This window comes from Nerophis ophidion, linkage group LG07 (genome assembly GCF_033978795.1).
Source record: "Nerophis ophidion isolate RoL-2023_Sa linkage group LG07, RoL_Noph_v1.0, whole genome shotgun sequence".
In the NCBI taxonomy this organism is placed as follows: domain Eukaryota; kingdom Metazoa; phylum Chordata; class Actinopteri; order Syngnathiformes; family Syngnathidae; genus Nerophis; species Nerophis ophidion.
Window position 1 is genome coordinate 41,964,779 of NC_084617.1, and position 18,040 is coordinate 41,982,818.

The window sequence follows — 18,040 nt, forward strand, 5'->3', positions numbered from 1 at the left end:
TGTGGTAATTATCATTTTAAAATTGAAGATTTAAGAGTCCATTCTAATTTTCAACCAACACAGCTTGGTTCACCAGTTTTTTTTCAATCTGAACAAGAAGTTTTTACACCCTGTCTTGTGAGATATGACAGGATAGGGCTGTGCGATAAAATTATATCAATATCAGTGTTTCCCCCAGGTGTCTCTCCGGCGTGCAGACCGGGGCAGGGGGTTGGGTGGGTTTTACGATCGGTGTAACTCGCCCTGTCGCCATCACGTCTCCACCTCGTCGCTGCCACCACAGCCTGGGGGGGGGAATGGACTACAGACTGCGGTGTAGGCGGCTTCGTCGCGTGAAGAAGCCTACAATTTTTGGTTGTGTTTTCCGCTCCATCTCGATATTTTTTCCGTAAAGTAAAAACAAAACCGTCCTAGTTACCTGAGATACTAAGTATGTCATTATTATGACTTAGTAAGTAAATATTTTGACTTAGTAATTTACCAAGTCAAAATATTGACAAAATAATGACTTACCAAGTCAAATAATGACTTACTGTAAGTAAAAGTTTGCAATAACCATTTGGAAAAAAAAGAGGTAAAAGTGGGGCCACATGCTGTCATATGTTAAACTCATCATGCTTAATTTATTACAGGATTTGGGAAGCCTGTAGTTGATTTTTATTATGTTAATGTTATATTTTTATCAACACGTGATAGCAGGAACCCAGCCATTCAAAACTAAGATGCTAAATTACTAATGATTAATGCAACTATAGCTGAGAAATATTACAATAGCAATAGGAGAAACTATTCATCCCTGTACACCATGGAGTTCATGTAGGCTTTATGATGCAGTTACATCATTATATCAACTATCAGAAAACTTTTCATTTAACGTAATGTCATTTTTTGCTGCTTCAACACAGCTCAATTAACACAGAAAAAGGTAATGTGAAATAACTTAGTTGTTAAAAATGTTAATTATTAACAACTGTTATTAATTATTTTTCTCTCATACAGACAGGGCTTTGCACACACACACGCACGCAAACACACCGCAAAATGAGATAACATTACGCTAAAAGCTAATTAGCCTTCACCTCAAGAACTGCGAGCGAGCTGAGCTGCCGCTTATGTTTCTAAAACGTCAACGTACTCATAGTGATGTTACTAGTAGTAACATAGTAGTCCATCACCTTCCGCTAATCCTAGGTCGGGTCGCAGGGGCAGCAGCCTCAGCAGAGAAGCCTCTCCCCAGCCACTTCCTCCAGCTCTCTCCGGGGGATCCCGAGGCGTTCCCAGGCCAGCTGGGATTTGACTGGGAGGTGTTTATTATAATTTGGGGAGAGTCCGCTGCCTCAACCCGCTAAACACCTTGCTGCTTACCCCACCGCAGGAACACTGACTCCATGCGCTCTGAATACGCACTGTGATTGGCTGTTACATGCGCTCTGAATATGCAGTGCTGATTGGCTGTTACCGCTCTGCGTATAACCAAACAGATGGTTCTGTGGGTGGGACAATGCTGGGTGCTGCAGAGACGTACTGACAGAAGCAGAGGCAGAACTAAGCGGAGCAGCCTGTTAAGACTTTAGTTTGGGTGGTAGCTCTTTGTTGTTAAGGCGGCCGCCTTAACAACAAAGTGCTGCGGGAATCTTTTGAATATACAAACCCCGTTTCCATATGAGTTGGGAAATTGTGTTGGATGTAAATATAAACAGAATACAATTATTTGCAAATCCTTTTCAACCCATATTCAATTGAATGCACTACAAAGACAACATATTTGTGTTCAAACTCAAACTTTTTTTTTTGCAAATAATAATTAACTTAGAATTTCAAGGCTGCAACACGTGCCAAAGTAGTTGGGAAAGGGCATGTTCACCACTGTGTTACATCACATTTTCTTTTAACAACACTCAATAAACATTTGGGAACAGAAGAAACTAATTGTTGAAGCTTTGAAAGTGGAATTCTTTACCATTCTTGCCTGATGTACAGCTTAAATTGTTCAACAGTCCAGGGTCTTGTTGTGGTATTTTACGCTTCATAATGCGCCACACATTTTCGATGGGGGACATGTCTGGACTGCAGGCGGGCCAGGAAAGTACCCGAACTCTTTTACTACGAAGCCACGCTGTTGTAACACGTGACTTGGCATTGTTTTGCTGAAATAAGCAGGGGCGTCCATGATGACGTTGCTTGGATGACAACATATGTTGCTCTAAAACCTGTATGGACCATTCAGCATTAATGGTGTCTTCACGGATGTGTAAGTTACACGTGCCTTGGGCACTAATACACGCCAATACCATCACAGATACTGGCTTTTGAACTTTGTGCTTATAACAATCCGGGTGGTTATTTTCGTCTTTGTTCCGAAGGACACCACGTCCACAGTTTCCAAATATAATTTGAAATGTGGACTCGTCAGACCACAGAACACTTTTCGACTTTGCATCAGTCCATCTTAGATGAGATCGGGCCCAGCGAAGCCGGCGGTGTTCCTGGGTGTTGTTGATAAATGGTTTTTGCTTTGCATAGTAGAGTTTTAACTTGCAATTACAGATGTAGCAATCAACTGTAGTTACTGACAGCGGTTTTATGAAGTGTTCCTGAGCCCATGTGGTGATATCCTTTACACACTGATGTCGGTTTTTGATGCAGTACTGCCTTAGGGATCAATGGTCCATAATATCATCGTTTACGTGCAGTGATTTCTCCAGATTCTCTGAACCTTTTGATGATTTCACTGACCGTAGATGGTAAAATCCCTAAATTCCTTGAAATAGCTCGTTGAGAAATGTCGTTCTAAAACTGTTCGACAATTTGCTTACAAATTGGTGACCCTCGCCCCATCCTTTTTTGTGAATTACTTAGCATTTCATAAAAGCTGCTTTTATACACAATCATGGCACCCACCTGTTCCCAATTAGCCTGCACACTTGTGGGATGTTCCAAATAAGTGTTTGATGAGCATTCCTCAACTTTATCAGTATTTATTGCCACCTTTCCCAACTTCTTTGTCACGTGTTGCTGGCATCAAATTCTAAAGTTAATGATTATTTGCAAAACATTTTTTTTGGTCAGTTTTAACATCAAATATGTTGTCTTTGTAGCATATTCAACTGAATATGGGTTGAAAATGATTTGCAGATCATTGTATTCCGTTTATATTTACATCTAACACAATTTCCCAACTCAAATGGAAACAGGGTTTGTATATATATATATATATATATATATATATATATATATATATATACATATAAATATATTTATATATATATATGTATATATATTAGGAGTGTAACGGTATATATATGTATATATATATATATATATATATATATTAGGGGTGTAACGGTACGTGTATTTGTATTGAACCGTTTCGGTACGGGGGTTTCGGTTCGGTTCGGAGGTGTACCAAACGACACGGACATATTAAGTAGCGCACCGCACGTTGTGTAAACAATGCACACCGAGGCACCATGAATTGATTAACGGGGACCCCGACTCAAACAAGTTGAAAAACTTATTGGGGTGTTACCATTTAGTGGTCAATTGTATGGAATATGTACTGTACTGTGCAATCTACTAATAAAAGTTTCAATCAATCAAAAAAACAGCAACACGCGGCATGCTAGCAACGACTAGGCTATGATAGACTGACCATACCTCCTCTTTTCACGGGATATGTCATCTTTGCGGAGCTGTCCAGGTGGAGTTTCTTAAATGCCTCAAATGTTCGGCATTTTAAGTTAGTGTTGCGTGTATTTTCAATGTACGTTCAGGGGTAAGAAGGGGTTAAAAACAACCAAAAAAAGTGCTGCACGCAGCAACATTCGTGAGGGAGGGGCATAGACTGAGAGAGCGAGAGAGTTATGATAAATGCGCGTGCGTCGCCATGCTCTGCTTTTTACCCATAGATTTATCAGGTTTTATTTTTTATTATCCATAGCAGGGGTGTCAAAAGTGTGCCCCGGAGGCCATTTGCGGCCCACAGCTAATGTTTTAAAGGCCCACGGCACATTCTAAAAATACTATTAAAATAAACAAAAACATAAACAAAAGTGAAATAAAAAAGCCTAAAGGCTAAATGTAATTTAGAAAAAGTTGCAACATTGACTAATAAAGCTGTTTTTTTTTCTTTCAAAATGTCATTGCTCAAAACATAATATTGAATCAAAATCAATGTTATTATGAATTGTTGACCTATCCAAGTTTCCGATTACTTCACATAAAGTATTACACTCGGAAAAATATTTTTGGTGGAAGATTTAGCAAATTTGTTCAATAAATAATCAAAAAATTTATATTTTGTTGTTTTCTTACTGTACTGAAAATTAACCGAACCGTGGCCTCTGAACCGAGGTACGTACCGAACTGAAATTTGTGTGTACCTTTACACCCCTAATAAATATATATATATATATATATATATATATATATATATATATATATATATATATATATATATATATATATATATATATATATATATATACATATATACATGTGATGGACATGTAATCGATATCAAATAAAACAGTTTTTAAGAAGAAGTACTTTTTTACTATCAATGTATTTTGTTGTCAACAAACACTGTATTTTGCAACAAAATTAGTATCACAGGTGTATTGGATTAGGGATGGACAACAAAATTATATCAGTATACATTGCGATAGACACATAATCGATATGAATACAAAATGTGTTTGGTAAAATGTTCGATACTTTTTTTTTTTCCTTTGTTGGAAGAAACCGAAAGGTGCGAAGTAAGGTTTGTTACATGAACAAAGGCACTCGGTGTCTGACAACCGAGCAATGCTGGAAATGATCAAGATCAGTGGGAGTGACATGCTAACAGCCAATCAGATAGCACTATCAACTATCAAGTTTGGTTGCGCCATCTTGTTGTCTCGCGGTTGAGTATTTGCATGGAGTGAAAAGAGAAAGTACAAATTAAGAAATTGTGGATAAAACAGGAAAAGTCACCTCGACACTATGGGAGTTAAATAAAAGGTATTAAACTGACCCTAGTCAGACCATGTTCTGTGAATTATGTGAGGCGCTTCTCCCCGGTACCGCTGCATTACTTTTTCATAACTACCACGTTCAATGAGTTATTTCACTTACTCGATCAAGATTTTTTCAACATTCCACACTGCATAATAAAAGTATGCATGATTCCTGCTGATATTGTATCGGATCAGTTTCGGTATTGGTCAGTACTCAAGCTTCTAATATAGGTATCGTCTTAGAGGTGAAAATGTTGTATCAGGACACCCCGAATACATGACCATGCGGTCAAAGCATTCCAAAAATATTATTCAAGTTAAACAATTGGGTTATATTATGTATAATAGGTTTTCACATTTCTAAAATCTAATTGCCTACATTAGGACAGTCGAACATTTATTTCAAGTGGACATTTAAAAGTATTGTGGTTATCCCTACACATTTCAGTTGGTAGAGCAGCTTGAGGGTTCCAGGTTCTAATCCAGTTTACCCTCCTTTCTCCCGGTGCCACCCACACTGGTTTAAATGTAGTTTCAAGATGTAGATAATGGGTTTCACTAAAAACGCTTTGAGTCTCTAGAAAAAAAGCGCTAAATAGATATAATCCACTCCACTTCCTGAATTGCTGACCTCCATCATACACACACATATATATATATATATACACACACAAAGTGCAGGTTTTTATTCCTGAAGCCATGCTTACAGTATGTGTGGACATAGTGGGTAATGGTGACTAATCCAATTTGTAGACTTATTCTAGATCTCTAGTTGTCATTGCGTCCTTAATCACTGTGGTAAGAAAGATACGCACATTCTAATCTTGCGCCCAAGCTCACAGATCCACGTGACAATATATCACTTTCAGTTTTTATGAATGAATATGGTGGGTAAACACTAGACGAGCGTCACTCTCTTGCAAAGCCCGGCTCGAGCTGTTAACATCAAGAACGCAATATGCAGACGGGCTACCGTCGTTGACCTGACACCTTAGCACAGCTACTCCCGATCCGCCCCCCCATTGCATCCCTTCACTAACGCAGGGAGGCTTTGCTCGCTTGTTGCCGCGGGATACGCCTGTTGCTGAGCGTAATGTCGGAGCACATGCAGCTCTCCCTTGCCTTGTGCAGGATTGGGCTTTACACGGTAAGAACCAGTCTTTGATGCAGAGAGGTTTGCTTGCGTTGAGCTCGTGCTCAATTGTGCATATGCGTGTTTTCTCCTTGTGTTTTGAGGCAGACACTCACCAACTGTGTCGTTGAAATAGTGGGTGTTAGCACTGTTTTCAACTGAGCAGGGCACAACCAAATATTAGAAAGCAGCAAGAGGCCATCAACACGGTTTGATTCTGTATTATTTTGCAGTAAATAAATGATAGCTCTTTAATTGTTTCTATGCGATTATAGTACAAACGATGGAAATCTTAGAGGTAATCTTGTTTTAGTATCGTCCTTGTTGATTTTTGTTTTGCGAAGTGGCAACATCGTGACACTTACAAAAAAAATAAATAAATAAATAAAACAGCTGATTCCAAGAGAAATGAAAGCCTTGTCACATCTATTAATACTGTGTCTCACACATGGCTCATCACCATTAGTTGTACATGAATCAAATGTGTGGGAAACCTGTAGATGGATGTTAGATTGATTGTAATGCTATGTTCACACTGCAGTGTAGGATGTCCAATTAATTTATTTTTTTGTCAAATCCAATCTTTATATGTAGTTGTTCACATCACAAATAAAATGTCATGTCTAATGTGACTGCAATCTGACTCGCACGCAGACATCACAGAATGACGTCATATGCTATAGTGGTTACGGAAGTAAACATGGCTCCAATTCCAGTCAATCTCAGTCCCGGCGGCTTGGGGCAATTTTAAGGATTTTGTGCAATCAAAGTAGGGCCCGGCGATATGGTCTTTTATTAATATCTCGATATTTTTAGGCCATGTCATGATACACGATATATATCGCAATATTTTGCCTTAGCCTTAAATGAACACTTGATGCATATAATCACAGGAGTATTATGATTCTATGTCTCTATATTAAGACATTCTTGTTCATACTTCATTAATGTATGCTCATTTTAAACTTTCATGTATAGAGGGAAATCACAACTAAGTCACTTTACCAAAACTGTATTTATTAAACAGTTATTAAGCAGTGGCACAAACATTCATGTCATTTCAAAACAGAAAGTGCAAGATTGTCAGAGACATTTTAAAACAAAATATTAGTGCACTTTTGTGCATGATGTCACTAGGATGACAAATTTAAACAACACTAAATTAAAGTGCACTTTTTGTACAGAACGCCACTACAATAGTTAAAAACCAATAATGTGCACTTTTGTGCATTATGTCACACAAGATATTTCAATAAGTGTCACATTATTTTTTCTTTTTTTTTTCTTTCCCTTTGTCATGAAAAAGGGAGTTTTTTTTGGGTGGGTGCACTAATTGTAAGTGTATCTTGTGTTTTTTATGTTGTCTTAATAAAAAAAAAATATATATATTATGTTTTAGTTTTTTTTAATTAAAAATAATTAAAATTAATAAATTATTCTGCGGCCAGGTTGCAATCGAGCCCGGTGGTTGGGGACCACTGCGACAGAACACCTTTGGGATGAAATAGAACAGAGACTGAGAGCCAGGCCTACTCGACCAACATCAGTGTGTGACTTCACCAATGCGCTTTTGGAAGAATGGTTGCAAATCCCTCGAATGTTTGACAATTCCTATAAACATACTCTGCAACCTTCTGGACAGCCTCCCAAGAAGATTTGAAACTGTAATAGCTGCAAAAGGTGGACCCATATAATATTTAAACCCTATGGGTTAGGAATGGGATGGAATTTCAATTTCAAATGTGAGTCGAGGCAGTTGGCCAAATACTTTTTGCAATATTGTGTTTATGTACATATACCTACAGGTCAAATATGACCAAAAATATATATATTGATCTGCAGTGTGAACAAGGCTTATGCCTGTTTGTCCAAGCCATCTCTCTATAGCATAAAGGCAGATGTGTTTGACAGTCATTGAGGACCTGGTTTTATGGCAGTGTTTCCCACATAGTTTTGAGCGAGGTGGCATGTAGGTTCTGGTGCCAGAAACTTATAGTGGTTTGTACAGATAAATAATAGATGTTATCACATTCTCAATCGTATTTCAATTTGGGAGGGTGGGTCTTGAAAAAATTATGTCTCCAAGGGGGAGCATAACAAAAAATATTGATAAGTACTGTCCTATGCGTGTGGCTTTGATTATGTGCAGATTTTTAATGAGCAGGTTTCTTGTACGGGATATATGGGCATATACTGCTAAAGCGATATTATGGCACATTTGCTGATACTCCACAAGAATAACCTGCCAAACTTGTCACATGAGGTAGGATAACCTCATTTGATCGTCTGCCCACAGAGCTGGACAATCACGTGATAACACATGAGAGCAGAATAGACCCTGGGGGTAAACATGACTTCCACGGTAAACATGACTTAAGAGTGTTCAAACTTGTAGTGTGTTACTATAAGGTCTGTAAAAAAATTTTTTTAAACATTTTTAGTGGCCATGTTAGTGTGATTTGGCTCATACTTTTTTAGGATATATTAATGTTCAACCTGCATTAATATATGCTCATTTTAAACTTTCATGCAGAGAGAGAAACCACAATTACCGTGAGTCAATTTACCAAAACTGTATTTATTAAACAGTTATTAAGTAGTGGCACAAACATTCATGTCATTTCAAAACAGAAAGTGCAAGATTGTCAGAGACATTTTAAAACAAGCTATTAGTGCACTTTTGTGCATGATGTCACTAGGAAGACATATCAAAACAACACTAAATTAAAGTGCACTTTTTGTACAGAACGCCACTACAATAGTTTAAAACAAATAAAGTGCACTTTTGTGCATAATGTCACACAAGATATTTCAATAACTGTCAAATAAAAATGAGTTGCATAATAGGAAATCAAATAGTGTATGTCCCTTGCTATGTGGTAGGTTACTGCAGACGTTATTAAATTATGTTGTTGACTAATTTTTTCATATGGTGTTGATGTGGAAACGGTTGCTTTGGCGTTTTGTGGGTGTGGCACCGAACGGAGATGTTGACATGCAGAGTTTCAAGCACTCTTCATTCTCTAACGGGTGACTTTTCAAATGATGCTACAAATTAGCAGAAGGTGGTACTTTTTGCAACAACGCTTTTGCCGCATACTTGTTCGACATATGCCCGCTTGATGCCAAACCACCGCCAGACGATGTTTTCTTAGGAATTAATTCTTCCTTCATTTGTTACCAGATTCGCACCTTCTTTCTCTCGTATTACCACTCGCACCACTCCGCTATTATCACAGCTAATGTTACCCATGCTGCTACTTCTCTGCTGAGAGGGCATATGACGCGCCAGTAGATAGATAGATAGATAGATAGTACATGCTGCTACTTCTCTGCTGAGAGGGCATATGACGCGCCAGTAGATAGATAGATAGATAGATAGTACTTTATTGATTCTTTCAGGAGAGTTCCTTCAGGAAAATGAAAAAGGTATGTGACGTATGTAAGATGGTGTGCTTGTTTTATGTCTCTGTGAGAAGGAGAGACAAGAAAGAGAGTAAAAAAAAGCCTGTAGTGTAATGCCCCAGCTAAAAGCAACTGCGTGAGAAAGTATACTCGAATATCACGATATAGTCATTTTGTATATCGCACAGAGACAAACCCGCGATATATCAAGTATATCGATATATCGCCCAGCCCTACTTTAGTGGTGGAGGGGAGACTAATGAAGCTGCTGTCTCCCCCATACAACATGTACAGAAGTATATGTTATATGTTGTTGAGTGTGTTGCTATAAGATTGAGATGAACAAAAAAAGTATGGTCTGGAGTGTCATGTGTCGCTGTAAAGATTAATGAAGGGATTTTGTTGTTGTGTCAACAAGCTGTTTTATTCACGACACTACATCTTCCAAGTACTAACTGCTAGCCCTAAAGCACATACACAGAATGTCTTAACATGAAGATGCGCAGCAACCCGTACATATCACACAACATGGAGGGCACTGAACAGCTCCATTTCAAAAAGAGAGGTAAAAAAAGGTAGCAAACAGTAGGAAAAAAATATAAATGTCGGACAAGCAGAAATTTATAGAGCCATGTTCGTTTACAACGAAAGTCACTGTGTTTTCTTTTCCTACTTCCGTTGCGGGTATGTGCCGTGCATGTCATAATATTATATTTGATTATTTCCAGAAAATGCATGACAGAAGCAGATTATTTTTTAGGGTACATTTAAACAGTAACATTCTAATCCGAATTATGATTAGATTAAATACATTTCGCCCATGTACACGTGACTAGTCTTTATCTCACCGCAACATATCACATCAGATTTAGCTTCAGCCTGTTAGCATTAGCATTTGTTCACTCGGGTTGAGACAAATAAATACACAAATGGAATACCCTGACCACTTTTACAGCATATAACAAAGTAAATGTTTAATATATGGTGTGATTTACCTTTGCTCCGCTCAGCCTTTATTTCACATTTATCATTTATCAACAAGGTTGTCGAGTCCCAGTGAGTAGCTGGAGTTGTCGCTTCCAAGCTGGTCTGAATTATTTTTGTATTACTCTGTTTAAAGGAGTATGTACACTACACATAGTTTCGCGTGTCGAAAATAACATGAACATGAAGCTAGTTTAAACTAGATTATGGCTGAGTAAAAACACTACAAGATACTGTAGTTCCACCTAGGGCTGGGCGATATATCGATATAAACGATATATCGCAGGTTTGTCTCGGTGCGATATAGAAAATTACTATATCGTAATATTCGAGTATACGTTCTCATGCAGTTGCTTTTAGCAGCGGGCATTACACTACAGGCGTTTCTCACTCGTTCTCGGCTCTCCTCCTCACAGAGACGTAAACAAGCCCACTTTTTTACATACGTCACATACTGTCGCGCGTGTAACGTCATACGCTCCCGCCGAGCAGAGAGGTAGCAGCATGGCTAATGTTAGCTTAGGCAGGTGGTGCAAGCAGAGCAGAGTGAAATGACATCACAAGAGAGAGAAGGTGCGAAATTGATCACAAATGGAGGAAGAACAATTAATGCCCCAAAATACAGCAGGGGGTCCATCATCTTGCGGTGGTTTGGCTTCAAGTGGGAAGATATTCAGCAGAAAACAGCAATATGCAAAGTATGTAGCAGAAGTGTTACTACAAAAGCTAGCAGCACTACTAATTTGTTCTTTCATATAAAAGGTCACCCGCGAGAGAATGAAGAGTATTTAATAAATGCAATTTTGGTCAATTGACTTAGTTGTGATTTCCCTCTCTGCATGAAAGTTTAAAAGTAGCATATATTAATGCAGTATGAAGAAGAATGTTTTAATGTAGACACATAGAATCATCATACTGCTGTGATTATATGCATCAAGTGTTCATTCAAGGCTAAGGAAAAATATCGGGATATATATCGTACATCGCAATATGGCATAAAAATATTGCGATATTAATAAAAGCCAATATCGCCCACCCCTTGTTCCACCACTAATCAGTATTCTTCAGCACACAGGTACCACACAAAATTTTCTGCAAGTTGAAAGTTCCTTCTGTTCTTGTTCACTGCTTTGTAGAGTATCTTGTAATAAAAATACACAATAAATAAGAAATATACTCCCCGACCGTGGTGAATCAATCAGGGTTTGACAGCAGGAACTTTTCAAAGTACCACCTAGCTACTATCATGTTGAACTCAATTTAACCGGGTAGTTTTTAGTGGAAACACAGCAGGGCTATTTCATTTACCAGGGTAAACAGGAAAGTTCCTGTAAAAGCTTCTGCTGTGAAAAAGGGCTTTTTTTCTTTTTAAAGGCAGATGTTTTCATACAGCTTGTTATGAATACGTTTGTGGCTGCTGAGTATGCGAGCTCATGTCTCAGGCATGGCAGTTTTATCAATTCTTACTCGTCTTCACCTATTATACAGTATATATCACCAAATTATTTTGGCTTTTCTGTTAGCAAAGATTTGACTGGACATGACCTCTGTTCATGACATTTTGGCCTTTACCACCATGTTCCTGCTGGTTGTTCCCTGCAAAGCTGTTCAGTCACTCCATGCTCTAGTCTCTAGAAATGAGCTGGGTAGAGGTGGGAGATATAGCACCAAAACTATCAAACTTCAGTGGAATATGGAACCGCTAGTTGCTACCATGAAAAAAACAACGTTAATTACCGCCTTTTTTCTTAATTGACTGCAGAGTCTCTTATGGTCACCAGCTGTGTGGTTACACGTGTCACACTTTTGTTTACAATCAACTCATCTGTTTATTTACTGTTCTTACAAAATTGGTTATTTTGCTGCTACATGCAAAATATGGATATAACGATAAGGAAATGTTATACATATTTGAGGTTATCAAGGTTATCAAGGTTACCAAGGTTATATTGTTGAATGTGCTCAAAAAGTATTTATACACACACTGAAATCTTTGGACCAAACTTTTTTTATTAAAAAAAAAAAATATATATATATATATTTATATATATATTGCATGTTTTGTGTTGCCCATACTTCAGTGTTTTAGTCATGGAATTAAATATTTTAAAATTTTTAAGCTTTTAGTGTTCTGTAGCACTTTCAGATTCATTTCAATTTAAACAAATATGACATATTAATATTAATTAATATTTCTGGCAGGCATTTCAACATCCTACTCTGTTCAGTGTCTTGTATTCCTCTGAATATAGAACGTTCACCCTGTACTAAGAACGCACAGCTTACAGGTTTATTGTACTCAATTAGATATCTTAGTTGCAAAGACAGTCATTTGTTGGTAAAAGTTTAGATTGGGGTATGTTGATTCTTATTTGGGAAATATTTTATTGTCTCTTTTTTCATGTTAGCATTTAGGCTAGGGATCTATTGCCAGTCGATCTGTAAGTTTATCAAAATGCAGTTATCTATCACGGTTTTTCCATCCTTTAAAATTCAAACGGTAATACTAACTGTTTGGGAATTTTGATACGGTTATTATTAATACAGTTTACCGTTTACATCTCTTAGTCAAACATAATTAGGTGATGAGTTTCACTTTTTCATGCACTCTAAACCCATCCATCAATCCATTTTCTAACGCTTATTCCCTTTGGGGTCGCGGGGGGGCGCTGGTGCTTATCTCAGCTACAATCAGGCCGAAGGCAGGGTACACCCTGGACAAGTCACCACCTCATCGCAGGGCCAACACAGATAGACAGACAACATTCACACTCACATTCACTCACTAGGGCCAATTTAGTGTTGCCAATCAACTTATCCCCAGACCATTAAAGTAAAATAAAAAAAAAGAATTATTTAAAAAAAAACTATTTATCCAATTATTTCTTGCTTCCAATGAACTCCCTATTGTTTTTGAAGTTTAAGGAACTCTAGTGGTTAGAGTGTCCGCCCTGAGATCGGTAGGTTGTGAGTTCAAATCCCGGCCGAGTCATACCAAAGACTGTAAAAATGGGACACGCTACCTCATTAAGGATTGGAATTGGGGGTTAAATCACCATAAATGATTCCCGTGTGCGGCACCGCTGCTGCCCTCCCTCACCTTAAGGGGGTGATCAAGGGTGATGGGTCAAATGCAGAGAATAATTTCGCCTTATCTACTATGTGTGTGACAATCATTGGTAGTTTAACTTTAACTTTAATTTTTAACTTTGACTTTAAAGGCAGTGTTTATGACTTTATTTGATTTGTTTTAATTTCCTTAATTAGAATATTTTCAGTTGTTAACTTTTCTATGCTTGCGTATTCGTTAAATACACTATATTGCCAAAAGTATTTGGCCACCTGCCTTGACTCTCATATGAACTTGAAGTGCCATTCCATTCCTAATCCATAGGGTTCAATATGATGTCGGTCCACCTTTTCAGCTATTACAGCTTCAACTCTTCTGGGAAGGCTGTCCACACGTTTGCATAGTGTTTTTATAGGAATTTGCGACCATTCTTCCAAAAGTGTATTGGTGAGGTCAAGCACTGATGTTTGTGGAGAAGGCCTGGCTCTCAGTCTCCATTCTAATTCATCCCAAAGGTGTTCTATCGGGTTCAGGTCAGGACTCCAGACTCTGTCATCCATGTCTTTATGGACCTTGCTTTGCGCACTGGTGGACATGGTCATGTTGGAAGAGGAAGGGGCTCGCTCCAAACTGTTCCCACAAGGTTGGGAGCATAGAATTGTCCAAAATGTTTTGGTATCCTGGAGCATTCAAAGTTCCTTTCACTGGAACTAAGGGTAAAACAACCCCACACCATAATTCCTCCTCCACCAAATTTTACACTCAGCACAAGGCAATCCAAAAGGAACCGTTCTTCTGGCAACCTCCAAACCCAGGCTCGTCCATCAGATTGCCAGATGTAAAAGCGTGATTCATCACTCCAGAGAATGTGTCTCCATTGCTCTAGAGTCCAGTGGCGATGTGCTTTACACCACTACATCCGACACTTTGCATTGGACTTGGTAATAAACTGCTTAGATGCAGCTGTTCGGCCATAGAAACCCATTCCATGAAGCTCTCTGCGTACTGCACGTGGGTTAATTGGAAGGTCACTTGAAGTTTGGAGCTCTGTGCAGAAAGTCAGCGACCTCTTTGCACTATGCGCTTCAGCATCCGCTGACCCCTCTCTGTCAGTTTACGTGGCCTACCACTTTGTGCCTGAGTTGCTGTTGTTCCCAAACTCTTCCATTTTCTTATAATAAAACCGACAGTTGACTTTGAAAAATTTAGGAGCGAGGAAATTTCATGACTGGATTTGTTGCACAGGTGGCATCTTATGACAGTTCCACGCTGGAAATCACTGAGCTCCTGAGAGCGGCCAATTCTTTCACAAAATTTTGTAGAAACAGTCTCCATGTCTAGGTGCATGATATTATACACCCGTGACTAGGCCAAGTGATTTGGACACCTGATTCAGATCATTTGGATGGTTGGCCAAATACTTTTGGCATAATAGTGTATGTTGTAGTACAACTTCAACATGCATAAGTTCAGAAATTGGCGCATTGTCCAGCATTACGGAATTGAATTTTGTTTTATATGATCATTTCCAAAAGCTCTAAGAGCAGAGGTTTCAGTGATGTGAAATGCTGGAAGAAATGTGCACATATCTGTAACAATAATAGGCTTCAGTGAAGATGATGTTTAAAAGCACCTTGCAGTGTGAAGGGCGCATACTTAGTGATTTTAAATTGTTATTCACTCTATCACATGGTCTTCTGTTCGATTGAGCTCAGCAGGTGTTACATGCGTGTCAATATTCATATTCATATTTCAAACACAAATCAACATTGGGGGTGTTCTGATCAGGGTTTTTATGCTGCCGATTCTGATACCAATCATCCATTAGTAGTATTGCCGATATTGATTGCATGTATTTATTTATGGCGAGTGCTATTGACTATATATGATTTTTTTGTATTGTATTTAAGTACCAGTAAATCTTTTCTAATAACAAAAAGGAAGACAATTAAAATCAATTATAACAAAAAGAGTAATAAAAAAAAAAGAATATAGTGATGTGTTTTGAACATGTTAACAATTACAATGTTTACATCATTTTCAGTTTCACATTCTAACATGTCCAAAAAGGTGTAGGAATAAGTAGAGCTTATTCAATCATTTCGAACATAATTATTATCTTTCGATCTTGAACACAACAACAGATAGATGGATAAATAAGTAAATATCAATACAGTTCACATGAATAATAAAAACTTTTATGGTGCACATGAAAGTAGAATATAAAAAAGGAATCATAAAATCATGATAGTTTAGAGTCCATCTGCCACAAATAATATTAATTTTGACAAATGTTTCGAATAGTCTGCTCTGGGGGTGCAGGAAAATAATTAAGCCACATCGGAATTGCTATTTTTATTTATTATGATGGAAATTGTATGGCATTTCCACCTGTATTTGCTGCCCGTATGCATCAATAGCCAGCGAGACTTCTTAAATGTACTAAGCATGTACATCATCTGCTGTTTTGAAGCTAGCCTAACTGCTAGTTTAGCGATTAGCGTACCCTCTTATCTATTCTGGCCTGATTTTACTTGGTGTGTAACATGTTTCTGCCACGTTCTCCAGTTTTCCAGTGATAATAATACTTGTAAGAAAGGTTGTTTATTTTCTACAATGGAGGCAATGACAAGGAAGCTGCTACGCAGTTAGAAGCTCGCCGGGGGAACAAAAAACAACAACAAAATAAGTTGAAGGTGATCGGTTTCTGTGATTATCATTTAAAGGCAATCACATACTGTACTTTTTAACAGAAAGCGATATTGATCGCTGGCCGATTGATCAGCACATCTCTAATCAACATGCACTAGACACCATGCCTTAAAGGTTAAACTGTTCTCATTAGACACGTTGCGGTCACTTCATTATGTAATTAATGGGCTGGTAAATGACCCTCTTTAAAGGCTCAGGCTGCATCTTACACAACAACAGTGTCAAGGCTGGTTCATGCTAAATAATAATAATAAAAAAAAGTAGTGGAGTTTGCATGCTGGAATTAAAGGTAAAACGCACACTGCATGGTGCACATCGCAGCACCTCAGACTTTAGATGGAGTACTTTATGGATGTCTGTATTTGAATGGTAAATAGTACACTAGTATGCTACCTATATATTTACTGTAAGCCTGCATTCATGTTTTTTGTCATGTCCATATTTTGTCATACATTTGTATTTGCAATTGTAATGTACAAAATCATCAATTCTTCTAGCGACCCATTACTAGCAGGAAGAAAATAATAAAAACTGTATTCATAAATATTGCATTCCTGGTTACTGATTTATGCACTTTAACATTGCTTCTAAATATAGAGCACTTACTTCTATACGATGTTGGAATTAATTCTTGTTTTCTTGTGCATTTCTCACTGTTAAATACAATCTCAACACGTTTGAGAAAAATAGGATTTATGTAAAGGATCATTCATCCTGGTCTTTACAATTGTAATTAATACAACCTCTGTTAGTTCCTAATGGGGCATTTTAACAGCCTCCTTCTAAAGAAATATTAATATCACAGCAAATGTATCCTAAAAAGAGTAAACAGTCAAATAACAACTTACCGGGTATTGCAGCAGTTTCGCACAGATGGGGTAGCGCGAGACAGGAAGCGCGACACATGAACAAAATAAATCCAATTGTTAAGATAAAACTAAAAACTATAGTCAATTTAAAAGTTACAAATGTGTTTAAATATCAGTATTACTATGAATTGATTTACGTGGGCCCCAACTTAAACAAGTTGAAAAACATACTCGGGTGTTACCATTTAGTGGTCAATAATACGGAATATGCACGGAATACTGTACAATTTACTAATAAAAGTCTCAATCAAAATAAAAGCTGCCAAGAGGTAACTGTACATTGAAAAAAGTAAAAAAAGTGTTGTATAACCTCCCAGTATATCAAAAACAATAATGTGCTTATAAATATGATCACAAAAAACAATAGTCAACTATTTTACATTGCAAAAAGAACCACAGTGGTGTGGAGTGTATAAAACAAACAATATTGTTATTACTATTCTTTGAGTTTGGCAATGATGTGACGTCATCATGTAATTTGTAATGAAATGGGTTAATAAAATGGCTAAAACCTATATTTAAATCTTTATGTTTGGATTTTTTTTTATTAGTATCAACATTTCAGCCTTTTCTAATAACGATTTGCCTTTTTGCTATTTTTTAAATTCGATTTCTCCAATGTGCCATAAAAAGTTGTGCGGTCAGCAAATGGCCCCCAACCCACATTTTGCCTCTCCGTTGAAATAAATAAAGCAGTGGTGTTCAAGTGTTGCCAAACGACAGAAGAGTTTCTCTTTTTCCTTGGTAATGAACACTCCATAGGCTTGTGGAGGTGGATCTCCACTTTTGTGCGGCAAATACTGTCTTGACCGTTTGACGCTTGTATCTAATTATTCAATAACTGCATGACGCACAATTAGGGCTGGGC

General features: G+C 37.7%; 1 protein-coding gene across 3 annotated transcripts in view; it reads left to right on the forward strand.

Moving 5' to 3' along the window:
* Positions 1-18,040, forward strand: part of arl15a (ADP-ribosylation factor-like 15a) — a 316,966-nt gene that overhangs the window by 28,968 nt on the left and 269,958 nt on the right. Inside the window, exon 1 of one of the 3 annotated variants that reach the window (XM_061906216.1) lies at positions 5,808-6,147. The exons of 1 other annotated variant lie outside the window; for it this stretch is intronic. In XM_061906216.1, the coding sequence (XP_061762200.1) occupies positions 6,094-6,147 (54 nt within the window). In that variant the 5' untranslated portion in view covers positions 5,808-6,093. Of the gene's footprint in view, positions 1-5,807; positions 6,148-18,040 lie in introns of those variants that run through there. One more of the 3 variants, XM_061906214.1, reaches the window with a different exon arrangement.